Source organism: Panthera uncia, chromosome C2 (assembly GCF_023721935.1).
Source record: "Panthera uncia isolate 11264 chromosome C2, Puncia_PCG_1.0, whole genome shotgun sequence".
Taxonomy (NCBI): domain Eukaryota; kingdom Metazoa; phylum Chordata; class Mammalia; order Carnivora; family Felidae; genus Panthera; species Panthera uncia.
This window is the reverse complement of record NC_064810.1, coordinates 123925740-123938672: the sequence shown is the minus strand read 5'-3', so window position 1 is coordinate 123938672 and position 12933 is coordinate 123925740. Positions and strand designations below refer to the sequence as shown.

Genomic DNA, 12933 nt, shown 5'->3' with positions numbered 1-12933 from the left:
GATCACAGCCCGTGGGATCGTGCTGGTTGACTCCAGCAGTGCTCACCTCTGTACCCTGGTGCCTGGAGCCGGCATTTCTCACCGGGGCACTGTGGCCTCGAAGTTCACAGCCACACACTGTGATAGTGGTTTGAGGGAGGTCACCTGGGTTGGGACTGCCAGTTAAGTTCATTAACTTCTCCTATGACAGGGGGCCGTGGAGATCATCTTCAAAGGGCATGAGAATGTGGAAGCAGCTCAGGCAGAGTATATTGAGAAGTTTGCCAACCCCTTTCCTGCTGCAGTGAGAGGTAGGGACTGTGGTGGGGAGGGCGGTGTTGGGCATTTGTTGGGTCACTTGCTCATCCTTTTGCTCCAGAAAGTCTCACATCATTGCCCTTTGCCCTCACTGTGGAATCTGGAGACTGGTGACGGTTGGGGGTTGTCTCTGGACATTGTATACACTGCTTTGGTCACCAAGGACTGAAACAATATTGCTGAAATGGCTAGTGGTGTTCAGTTACCTAATATTGTGTAAAAGTCCACTCCTAAACAGAGTGGCTGACACAGCCAACTTTTTTTTTTTTTTTTTTTTTGCTCATGTTTCTGAGGGTCGGCAGTTTGGTCTGGGCTCAGTTAGGGGGTTCTCCTGCTGGTCTTTCCTGGGATCAGTCATTCACAGATAGTGACTATGCCGGATAGTCCAAGATGGCTTCACTTACATGGTTGGTAATGGCAGTAGGCGCTTTCTGCACAGGTTGCTTATTTATTTTTATTTTTATTTTTTTTTGAGACAGAGGGTACAAGTGAGCAAGGGACAGAGACAGAGAAGCGGGGCTCACCTGAGGTGGGGCTCAAACTCACAAACTATGAGGTCATGACCTGAGCCGAAGTGAGATGCTTAACTGACTGAGCCACCCAGGTGCCCCATGGTTTCTCTTTCTGAACCTGGCCACTCCATGCTTGCTGGTGTCCTGAGCACCTTGAGACCTAGATTTGGAAATTGCATAGTGTCATTTTTGCCACATTCTGTTGGCCAAAGCAAATCACAAGGACAAGTAAAATTGAATCCAGTTCTTGGTATGAGGGGTGATGAAATCACATTACAAAGGGACTTGTGTTACAGGGGTAGGAGGAAGGTGTACTGATTGTTGAAAATACAGACATATTTTCTTAATTTTATTTCCTGTTTACTTCATCTTGGCAGCAAGGGGGGTCAGATTGCATTTTTTTTGCCAAGTAGTCCTAGGCCAGAAGTTGAGGCCCTGCCAGAGGAACGGGGATGCTCCTGGGATGTGGTGGAGGGTTCACAGGGCCCGTGCCCTCTCATATCAAGTTGGGTCCTGCTCACACCCCAGAGATGGTGCCCAGGCTGAGCACAGATTGGGGGGTGGCCTTATTTTGGGATGCAGATGATCTACTTCCTTTTCTGTGCTTCACCAGGATTTGTGGATGATATCATCCAGCCTTCCTCCACACGAGCCCGAATCTGCTCTGACCTGGATGTCTTAGCCAGCAAGAAGGTACAGCGCCCTTGGAGGAAACATGCAAATATTCCATTGTAAACGAATCAAAGGAAAATAAACCAAGAGCCAATTACCGCCTGGCCATTTGCACCCATCTCTGCCTTTTGCAATCATGAAACCTGGAAATCTAAATATCAGTAATAACTTGAAATGGCTGTTTATTAAATCCTAGGAAGATTTCATTTGTGCCTTACTGTAAAATTAATTGCTTTATTAAAAATTTGTGTAACTGGTATTTTTTGAGCACAAATTTCATTTTTTACGGTATAAATCTGAAAAATCAAGAAAACAGTGTATTGTCACTTAGAGCTGACCCTTATTTGACACCTCTGTGTATTTTCCTTTTCCCCCAAGATGTTTTTCTCTGTAGGTAAGATAATAAGCTTTTAGGGCAACATACTTAACCTGGTTAGCCTTCATTCCACACCCCTCCCCTTTTTTTAAATGCTTATTTGAGAGAGAGAGAGAGAAAGAGAAAGAGTACAGGCAGGGGGAGGGGCAGAGAGAGAATCCCAAGCAGGCTCCTTGCTGTCAGTGCAGAGCCTGACGTGGGGCTCAATCCCATGAACCGTGGGATCATGACCAGAGCTGAAATCGAGTTGGATCCTTAACCGACTGAGCCACCCAGGCGCCCCTATTTCCTTATTTTAATTTAATTTTATTTTAATTTTATTTTTTTAATGTTCGCTTATTTTTGAGAGAGAGAGAGAGAGTGAGTGAGTGTGAGCAGGGGAGAGGCAGAGAGAGAGGGGGGGGGGGGGAGACACAGAATCCCAGAGCAGGCTCCAGGCTCTGAGCTGTCAGCACGGGGCCTGATGTAGGGCTCGAACTCACGGACCGCGAGATCATGACCTGAGCCAAAGTTGGACACATAACCGACTGAGCCACCCAGGCAGCCCATAAATAATATTTAATAAAATGCCCTCGATTCCTCTAGGAATCGTTGAGGATGTTTGTAGTTGTATCTGGCAGAATAGATGCTCAGTCATATGGGATATAGTACCCTATATTAAATGCTTTTCAGAAATGTGTTGTCACATTTTAGAAAACTTAGTTTGGAAAATTTCAGACCTGTAGAAATGTTGCAGGAGTGGTATTTGTATATCTTTCACTGAGGGTATCCACTTAATTTTCTACATTTACTATATGTATAATAGCATATGCTATTATGTATGGTATATAGAATGTAGTATATAGAATACTATGTATTCTCTTCCATAAATACATAATTATTATTTTTATTGACCCATTTAAGTAAGTTGTAGAACCATGACCATTTGTCCCCCACCCTGCCAAATGTATTTATTTCCTAGGAAACAAGGCTCATTGCCTTACAGTCTTTCATTACATTGACAATTTGGAAGAATGGTTGCCAGTTATTTTGTAGAATGTCCCTCAATTTGGGTTTGTCTGATTGTTTCCAGATGTTCAGACCAGGTAAGAATGTTCTTTCTATGTATCACATAAGAAGCACATGATGCTAGTTTTTTCCATTATTGATGAAATTGACTCATCACTTGGTTAAGGTGGTGGCTGCAAAGGTTACCATTTTTTGTTTGTAATTAATAACTGATCTGGGGGCATTCTTTAAGCCCGTCAACAAATTTTCATCCAGTACTTTTAGTACCTATTGATGGTTCTTGCCTCTCAATCAGCCATACTGTAGAATCTGTTGATTCTAAAATGTTGTATTTGTTAGTTTGTTACTGTGCCAGAAGAGGTTTCTTTTCTGTTTTTAAGTATTTGTTAGATTCATGGATTCTTTTTTTTTTTTTTAAACATTTTTTCCTGAAATAATTTTTTTTTACCATGCTATCACCCTGTCAAATTTTCAAACACTAAGTACTTTTGCAGGTGTCCTTACTGGTGTTTCTCTGTGGCCTACCCTTCAAGTTAGAAATCTTGTTCCAAGTTAATACACTAATTTCAGGTCTGGATTTTGTTGCATTCTTCTGCTCTAGCACTTCCAGTGCATAGGACCTTTCACTCTGGTCATTAGCCCACAGCCCTGTCACCTCCCCCTTGGGACATCCTTTTGCTAAATAGCTCCAGTTTGCTCATGCTCAAGGACCTTAGTTCCTCTCAACCTGTGAGCTAGAACTGATTTTGCTTATTGCAGTTTTTTTTCTTTTTTTTTTTTTTTTAAGCATCTGAGTGTGCATTTTTTTTCTCTAAGTATTTTTGTCTTTCTAAGTAGATGGTGAGTTTCAAGGGGGCAGAGACTGGACACAAGTTCTTTATGTTCCTCTTTGGCACCAGCAGAAAGGTTATAAACTGTGGGAAAGGGGTTGGCCGATTCTTGGGCTTTTAGAGGTCTCCTAAGAAGCCATGCAGGTTGGTTAGCATGTGGCTCAATTGCTTAAAATTGATTAGCGAATCCCAATTTCTGGGGTCAGCTAACCTAGGATTTGGACTGCTTGGAGGATGACTGTGCTATCATCTATATGAAAATAATACAAGTTTGTGGGGTTTTTTTTTGTTTGTTTTTCCTTTTTGAGGAAGGGGTCCAAGATGTGTTTTACTAGTTTGTGAAATCTGATGCTGAGAAGGGCTTGTTCCTGGGCCTAAGAGACAGAGGAACCAGCCTAATAAAATACTTGGGCAAGAGACTTCTGGGAAGCCTTGGAATGGAGATGGTTAATAACCAATAAACAAAGCTGGTGGCCAAGGAAACAAAAAGCTGCAAGACCTTGCAAGTAGACCAGCCTCTGTGGATGACAGAATGCCATGAGAATGGTGGCAGAGTATTTTCAGTGGCTGTTGTTTAGGAATGCCTTTCCCAGGTGGTATTCGGTCTTTAAGGGGAAAAAGAAAACTGTGGGCTTTAACCAGAGGACTTGGGTTTACTGAGCAGAGCAGTGGCAAGTGTCTCTCTTTAGACTGAGAGCAGGTAATATGGTGAGAATGGAGATGGAGTTTAAGAGGTACGGAGGGTCCTGTTGCACCTGCCCCAGCTCCTCTTGCCTTAAGTAAACCAGTTTATCCTGAGCCACGAAGCTAGGGTGGTGAAGCTGCGATTTGAACCCAGGCAGATTTGTCTCAACTCCACATGTCTCTATAACCAGTCAGAACACTGCTTTCCAACTGATGTAGTAGGTGGGATGAACTCCTAAGAGGGGAGTGAGAAAGGTGGTGGCTCTCTCCACTGGAATTGTCTCACCCTGAAGAGCTATTAAATTTAGAAAGCTTTCCTACCTCATGCATGATGGCCTGTCAGTCCTTACTTGATTTGCTCGAATAGGGAGTAAATTCACAATGCAGCCTTCCAGTTGCTTGTGTTTGCAGAAAGTTCTCCTAGCTTCTCTTCTGACCATGTTTTGTCTCCTTACTGAGTCCTCTGCCTGTGAGTTCACTGATGCTTTTGGTTGCTTCGGGGTGTTTTAGATACGGTCTACCTAGAGAAGACCGTGAAGGACACTCATCCATGTATTAACACTTTAGAGCGAGCAAGTGCGGGGAGAGAGTCAGGGAGAGTGGGAGAGAATCTTAAGCAGGGCTTAAGCAGGGCTCCATGCCTAGGGTGGAGCCCAAAGTGGGTCTGGATCCCACAACTCTTGGGATCACCTGAGCCGGAATCAAGAGTCGGATGTTCAACAGTCACCCAGGCGCCCGAGTTAACACTTCTGATGTAGTTGAAGCAGCCTAGACTTAACCTGTTTGACAGATGTGAATATTTTATGTCTTTCTTGTTCTAAAGGATTTCTAGACAGCTGTGGCTAGAAACTACTGGTCCTCATGCTGTTGCACCTCTGTGGGTGTGGGATCTCCGCCACAGGACCTATGGCCACTTTAACGGGCAGAGCCTCGGTTTGGGGCTCCTATGGAGTCTAGCCAGAACATTTGGGTAGATGTAGCAGTCTTAGTAGGGAAGTTCTGACCATGTCCACACTCTCCTGGGTGGTGAGTAAAAAACCTTCTTTACATGTCCTTGGGAGCAGAAAGCTGTCCTTCAAAAAGTGATGTGTAATAAAGACTCCAATAGAGCAAGGCACTTAGGAGGGCAGGGCTGGAACCTTACTGGAGCTTGGTCTGCTATGAAAAACCTAAAGGGGAGGCACTAAGCCTTTATTTTCCATGAAGACACCGTTCATTTGATGGATTCTTTTCTGGAAGCAGGGCCAAAAGAGTGAGTTAAGTCACATCTGGGAGGTTTCCAAGTTTGTCCCAAGGTAGAGCTGCACTGAGTAAAGCCCTGGTCTAGTCTCATAAGCTTGTAAAGATGAGAGCTGCTGGAGACCCATCCTTATTATCTTCCTCCTGTGCCCAGAGAGCTCACCTGCTGATTTAGCCCTTATATCCCTGCTTTTCCTGCAGACATTTTAGGCCATCTAACAAACACAGCCCGAAGAACATGGCCAGGCCCATGAAGTGTAGGGCATGACTTTTTTTTTTTTAGTTTATTTTTGAGAGATCAAGAGAATGGCAACTGGGGGAGGGGCAGAGAGAGAGAGAGGGAGAGGATTCTAAGCAGGCTCCATACTATTAGTGCAGAGCCTGACACAGGGGCTCAGTCTCACAAACGGGGAGATCAGGACCTGACCTGAAATTAAGAGTCCAATGCTTAACTAAGTCACCCAGGTGCCCCAGGGCATGACCTTTGTTAAGAGTGATGTCTGGCACCAGTATCAAGAAACTCTCACTTACATGGCCCTATAGAATCCAAGTAATCTTTAAAAGGCCACTGTTTGTTAGGGGGAACCATGCATAAGCCTTGGTGCTGGATATGTGGCCAGGGCAGGATCCAGGCTACAAACTCTGAATGCCTCCTTCAGAATTCAGCCTGCAAGAGACCTCCTCTTGAATCACAGACAACTCGGCCTACCCACTTTCTCCAGGGAAATCCAATTAATGAAAGATAATGAACTAGTCCTAAATTTCTTTCCTTTAAAAACAAAACAAAACTGATACAGTTAAATGATTAGAGTGAGCAAACTCTCAAGAGCATTGGGACATAAAATCATCTTTGAAGCTTTACATAGTAAGAATAGGATGACAAGCCTGATTTTGAATAGTTTATTAAAGGAAAGGTGAAGCATCAGTTTCAAATTGTACAAAAGGAAAAAAACCTCATATTGCAAATGTACAATTTACAGAATTACTAGCAAAACCAATCAAGGAGACACTGAAAATACAAAAATTCGATTGACTTCAAACTGAACTGCAAACCCATTTGAGTAGATATTAAGCCTTTTTTTTTTTTTTTTTTTTTTTGTTGCATGTAGTCTACAATTCTAAGTCAGCATCTGATTTCCACATGAAACTGTCAAGCAAAGGATCAATCTGTGCATATGCCAAGGCACCTCCCAGCTTCCTCCCTGGCCAGAACCACAGGCAGGGGTGACGCTGGTGGACGGTCCAGTTATTCCTGCCCCTTCATGTCCAGTGAGGTCCACATTTCTGGAAGAAAGTGAGACCCCAACCCCTCAAACTGGAGCCCAGGAATTACTAAATTAGCAGATAAAATATTTTTGGTGACCAGGTTTTTTTCAGAACTGTACAAATATTGAGAAAAATCTGTTTTGTGTTTACTAAAAGAATGAATAGAATAATCCATTTCCTTTCCCAACAAAAGATAATCAATTATTGGGTGCACAGATTAGTAAAAAAAAAAAAAAAAAAAAAAAAAAATCTTTTCATTTTTGGTAAGAAGGGAAAGCCTCATGATTCCATTGCAGCTACTTTAAAAACCAGCCCAGAAACAGCTGTGGATGGACTGGTTTGGAATTGAGGCTTACTTTTAAAAATCAGAAAGTAAGAAACTAAGTGGGCTTTTTAAAACAATAGCAGCAAGTCATAAAAGTCTAAGCAGAATGTAACTCTAAACCATTGAAGGCTGTCCTGAAGATTCATAATTTCTTTCCCCAAAATAATTAATATGCACATTTAACACTGAAATGTAGCTGTATTTCAAGGTAAGCTTAGGAACTTCACCCTCTAAGCACAGACTTCTATGCAGCACATACTTCTATAATTGGTAAACTTAATTCACAAAATTAGCGCATAAGGTATTAAGTGCATGGGAAGTAGACACAGTTATGTTACACTTAAAATTACTTTTGAATGGCAAAGAAGTTCTTCATGATTATCTTTTTAAGAAAACGGAAGTTTATGTAACTTGAATTTGGCAGGGCATGAAATAAGTAGTAAAAACAGCAAACTGATAACTTGAGAACCATTTTTGTTTTTCTGAGAATACTTTATTTGCTGGTAGAAGTTGCTAAAAATGCACAGAACAAATACCAATAGAAAATGTACTGTATTTGAATCTCCCTATTCTATATAAAATGAATGGTGCACAGCATCTGTTGGAAAATGGCTGCGTGGACATTTCTTATTTTATGCCCCCTTATAAATAAAAATAAACCTTTTTATTCAAGAGTATATAAAATCTGGGAATCCATATCCACAGAGGGTGTGTGGTTTTTGGCAGAGATGCACTGTCAGAATTTCATCTTAGCTTGTCGATATTCTGCTCCTCCGCATTTCTGTATTCCACAAGGTCAACCAAATCCAGTGAGCTCCAAAACACTCTTCAGCAATTAGGATGAGCTGCTTACTCATAGGTTTAATAAAAATGGTTAGCTTTTAAAACATAAAAAGGCAAAATGTTAAAACGGTTTTTAAATTGTACAACAGGAAAATAAAGTTAAAAATATTTTTTTTTACTCAATGCTGAGTTTCATAAAACAGGTGTATAACAGTGTTTATCTTGACAGTTGTTTTAAAAATTTAAAATTTTTTCCTCCCTCCAGAAAAACACACACATCTGTATTGGGATAAGTCCAATATTAGGACACAAATGATTTTTCAGGTCAGTCTTTCTGAGGTGACATTCACCAACATTCCCTTGGGTAATTTACATGCTCCTCTTCTGTCACTGCAAAAAGGGATTGACCTCAATCATTTGATTAAAAAACAAATCAGATCACATCAAAAGTGTTTTTTCCCCCATACAAGCTATCACAGTATATAGGCCTCTAGCTCTAAATAATAGAGTTCCAGATTTGTAAATTTTCTTCAGACTTCAGAACATAGGCATTCCAAATCCCTAGAAAAATGAAAAACACAATTAATTTCATGCATACGCAAGACCTAGAAACCATAAATAAAAAGTGGTAATAATTTAACATTTACTGAATCGTCTTCTATGATAGCTGCAGAATCAAAGAAATCTGGCCTCAGCTCAGCTCTCTCTCGCCGATTTCTTGATGGGGGCTAGAAAAAGAAGCCAAAATGTTTTCCTGAGATATAGTAAGACAATGCACTGTGATAATAAGCAGCTAATATTTCTGATGGGATCACAGAATAGAGCTACTAAAGATTTAATTTTGAAATGAAAAGAATGTGGCTTTTACATGGAGCCCCCACCTTAAAAAAACAGGATTTCAAATTACAATGAATAAGCTGAACATGTAAATGCATGTAATTTGGGGGCCTACAAACATACAACATGTCTTTGAATCGTAGAATGATTATAAAAATTGATCCCTAAATTCCCCAAAGCAGGTAGATGGAAAGCTACTGATGGGAGGGGAGAGACTGGAGGCATATGATCTCCTTTACATTTCTTAGAAAAATTTTTCATTATGGAACATTCTAAACCTATAAAGAATGTTACAGGCTAAATTATGTCCCCCCCACCTCCACTGGCAAATTCATATATTGAAGAGGTACCCCCAGTACCGCAGAATGTGACTGTTATTTGGACAGAGGACCTATAGAGAGGCTATTAAGGTAGAATGAGGTCATATGGGTGGATTCTAATTTTTAAAAAAATTTATGGGCACCTGGGTGGTTCACTCAGTTAAGCATCTGATTTTGGTTCAGGTCCTGAGTTCACAGTTCGTGGATTCGAGCCCCGCTTTGGGCTCTCTGCGGACTACTCAGAGTCTGGAGCCTGCTTCGGATTCTGTGTCTCTCTCTGCCCCTCCCCTGCTCACACTCTGTCCTCTCTTTCTCAAAAATGGATAAAACAAAAAATTTTTAACTTTTAAGTTTATTTTACTTATTTTGAGAGAGATCATGGGTAGGGAGTCAGAGAGAGGGAGAGAGAATCCTACTCAGGCTCTGCATTGTCAGCACGGAGCCCGATGTGGGGGCTCAAACACACAAACTGTGACATCATGACCTGAGCTGAAATCAAAAGTAGGTTGCTTAACCAACTGAACCCCCCAGGCGCCCCAATTCTAATCTGATTCATATCCTTATAAGGAGACAGAGGAAAGATCACATGAAGATAAAGGGAGAAGATGGCCATTTACAAATCAAGGAAAGAAGCCTGAGAATGAAATAAATCTTGCTGACACCATGATCTCAGACTTCTAGCCTTCAGAGCTGTGAGAAAATTTCTATTGTTTAAGCCACCTAGTCAATGGCATTTGTTATAGCAGCCCTAAATACATAAAGTGGTATGATAAACTACCATGTACTCATCACCTAGCTTCATCAACTGTCAAATCTTTGACCAATCTGTTTCATTGAGTCTCCTCACGGTTTTTTTTCTTTTCTATGTCATTTCATCTATAACTACCTTCAATATGAATCTCTGATGGAAATTAAAAAAAAAAAAAAACATAACCACCATGCATTACTATTCCTGACAAAGTCAATAATTTCTTAATATCACCTACACCTAGTCCATATTCAGGTTTCCTTGCTTCAAAGATGTTTTTTCCACACTGAACAAATATGGTCCATATTCTGTGTTTGGTTGCTGTGCTGGAACACACTCTATATATCATCAGACTCCAAGTTAGTTTAAGAGACCAGATGTACACTATACTGAAAGGCAGATCTAGTGAGAGCCCTTTCTCAAAAAGGTAAGGAACCAGTTTCCATTACTGCCAGAAATTTACAATCTGACTGCTTAGAAAGTAAGCTTGAGAAACACAGCTCATCCAAATGCCCTAATAAGGGTGACACTGGTCCTGCCTGCTGCTATTCTATGTTACCACCTCCACACCTCTCTCCTCGGGCTTCTGCAAACAAGAGCATCATCTTACACCGATGCCTTCACATATTTTAAAAGAAGAAAATGTACTGAGTTTCTTTACCAGATCAATAACCATGGTGTCTTCGAATTCTTCATTCATATCTTCTAACTGGCTCCGGGATGACATCATCACATCTTCAAAGATGGGCTCAGCATCTTCCTCCATTAGGCCCCGACTGATAAGGAAAAACCATCGTCAGAAGACTGTTCAGACTCATCGAATGTGGAGTCCTGGCTCTTTCTTATATTAGGTCTTATAATCAATGAAAAGCACATTTTCCAGTTAAAATCCATGGGCTGCACAAACTATGATCCTGAACTACTAAGATAATTAAGGATCATTCATTTGTTTCATTCAAGATTTCATCTCATCAAAAGGAAGTATAATTTAAATGCAATAACAACAAAAGAAGTTAACATTTATTTAGCTATGTGTCAATTCCCACAAAACTATGTGATTGGTAGTATTATCCCATGTTTACAAATGGAGAATCTGAGGCACAGAGGTTTTAGACTTTGCCCAATGCCACACAGCTGGCAAGTGGCAGCACTAGGATTTAAATGCTGAAAGCTTCCGAAGCCCACCCCCTCCATTCCTATTCTACACTGCACAGGAGATCCTGAATTATGATCTTAACTCCTTTTCTAAGACCAAATGTCAAAGGAAACCAGTCATTCCACAAAATGACCAGCATCACATAGTCATTATGTTTTTACAATACTTGATGTAACACTTACACGGCATGCCTTACTCCAGTTCTCACTTTCATGTAGTTCATTCCTGTTCTGTCCTTCCGATTTAAGTCTTCTAATTTCGGCTGGCCTAACCAAGAGATCTGCATCTGAGGACTAAGGGAATAGGAATACATTATTCATTTATGGCAGAAGATGAATTTCGCTCATCAGTCCCATGCTAAGAAAGCCACCGTTGGGTGCCTAATCCCCGAGTATGGGGAGTTAGCTGGATTTACTTGAGTCAAGGGTGAGACAGACCATTACTGAAGGATCTACCTTTGCAGAAATGGCAGTTAGTTGCTCAGAGATGCCTAAGTCTCTAAGAGAAGCTGGCTGTGGCCAGTTGTTAGCTGTAAAGGAAACCAAAGTATGTCACCCCAAAATACTGCTTCTGAGATAAAAGTTATTTTGAGCTGAAGGCAATTAAGAAGTGGTAAACACAGAAAAAGCTCCTTTTCTGCTTAAAGGCAGAATTCTTGTTTTATGGGAGACAGACTCTTATCAACTCAGAGATGGTACCAGAGCAATCTGCAAACAAACCTTCCTACTAGTTAAACTAACCCTTACCTTCCTAGTTGAGGAAAATGTAGACTACATAGTCTCAGTTAAACTATTCCTAGTACAAACCCCTTTGTCTTGTCAATTCTTCAGGCCTTCATTCTCTGCTGAAAGCTCCCCTGGACATGTTAAACACTCAATAAAATGTGTATCCTTTTCTGTTGATCTGTCCATTTAATTTTCAGACCCAGTTAGGGATCCTAAGAGGATTGGATAAAACCTTTCCCTCCCCTACAGGTGCTTAATTCATCAGCTTTGTTCCCCAAATCTCTGCCAAACAAGAGACTGCTTCTGAGACCTCTGTATCCAGCTACTGCCCTGGAACAAGTGTTCCTGCCTGGACAGCCAGTCCCCTAAGGGACAGAAAGGATGCTGGCCTTGTGGGAAGAGCTCTTCAGAGTTGAACAAGGAAAGTATTAACACATTTTTTTCTCAGTCCTTCTGAAAAAATTTGGAGTCAGGTGCATGCTGGGTCAAATTTTCACCTGTCCTTTATACTTACTGGTACATGGACACTTGCATAAACATGCCTCCTGGGAATTTTACAGGATGTAAACCTTAATGATTTTTAGTAGATAACATCTGTCACATGAGCAGCTGTCTTTATATCATATAGTGTTACCACCTTGATTAAACCTATAAACAAACCTACAGCAGGGAAAGGAAAGTAGACCACAGAGGGGAGGAATTGACAAGTGGTAAAGTCAGGGAAGTAAGACAGGCTGCTCAAATAAGGAAGAATCCACCCTCTAAGAAGCAGGGTGAGAATGTTGGTCATAAGGCAAACTACCCTCTAAGAATGCTGTTACGCAGTGGCTGTCTGACAATGATTATCCTTTTAGCTTTGAAGAAAGGCAGATCCTCTGAGCAAAGAGGCTTTCTGAAAACCCAGGATCTGAAAAATTCTAACATTTCCTCTTTCCATTTCCAACCTGCTAAATTTGTTGATTTTAACTGAGAATTCTCTTTCCCATCAGAGTAAATCACAGCATTTTACCCCAATGAGTAGAAACACAAGAAACTAGAAGAATTACATAGTTGGATAGAAAACAACAAAGAAAAAGTTCTTTTATAGCAAAAGTTGTACCATTATCTTGCCTTTTCCAAAATGTTTGGGGCCATGGTACTAGAAAACATACTAAT

At 41.0% G+C, this 12933-nt stretch overlaps 2 protein-coding genes across 3 annotated transcripts in view; one reads left to right on the top strand and one right to left on the bottom strand.

Moving 5' to 3' along the window:
- PCCB (propionyl-CoA carboxylase subunit beta) overlaps positions 1 to 1895 on the top strand; it is a 93126-nt gene extending 91231 nt beyond the window's left edge. Inside the window, exons 14-15 of the mRNA XM_049628791.1 lie at positions 191 to 290; positions 1423 to 1895. Of these exons, the coding sequence (XP_049484748.1) occupies positions 191 to 290; positions 1423 to 1544 (222 nt within the window). The 3' untranslated portion in view covers positions 1545 to 1895. The remainder of the gene's footprint in view (positions 1 to 190; positions 291 to 1422) is intronic.
- Positions 1896 to 6503: 4608 nt separating this feature from the next.
- The window catches only part of STAG1 (stromal antigen 1), a 402070-nt gene continuing 395640 nt past the window's right edge, over positions 6504 to 12933 (bottom strand). For both annotated transcript variants that reach the window (XM_049628788.1, XM_049628789.1), the window contains 4 exons: positions 11236 to 11346; positions 10559 to 10673; positions 8640 to 8720; positions 6504 to 8553 (listed from right to left, as the gene is read on the bottom strand). In XM_049628788.1, the coding sequence (XP_049484745.1) occupies positions 8530 to 8553; positions 8640 to 8720; positions 10559 to 10673; positions 11236 to 11346 (331 nt within the window). In that variant the 3' untranslated portion in view covers positions 6504 to 8529. The remainder of the gene's footprint in view (positions 8554 to 8639; positions 8721 to 10558; positions 10674 to 11235; positions 11347 to 12933) is intronic.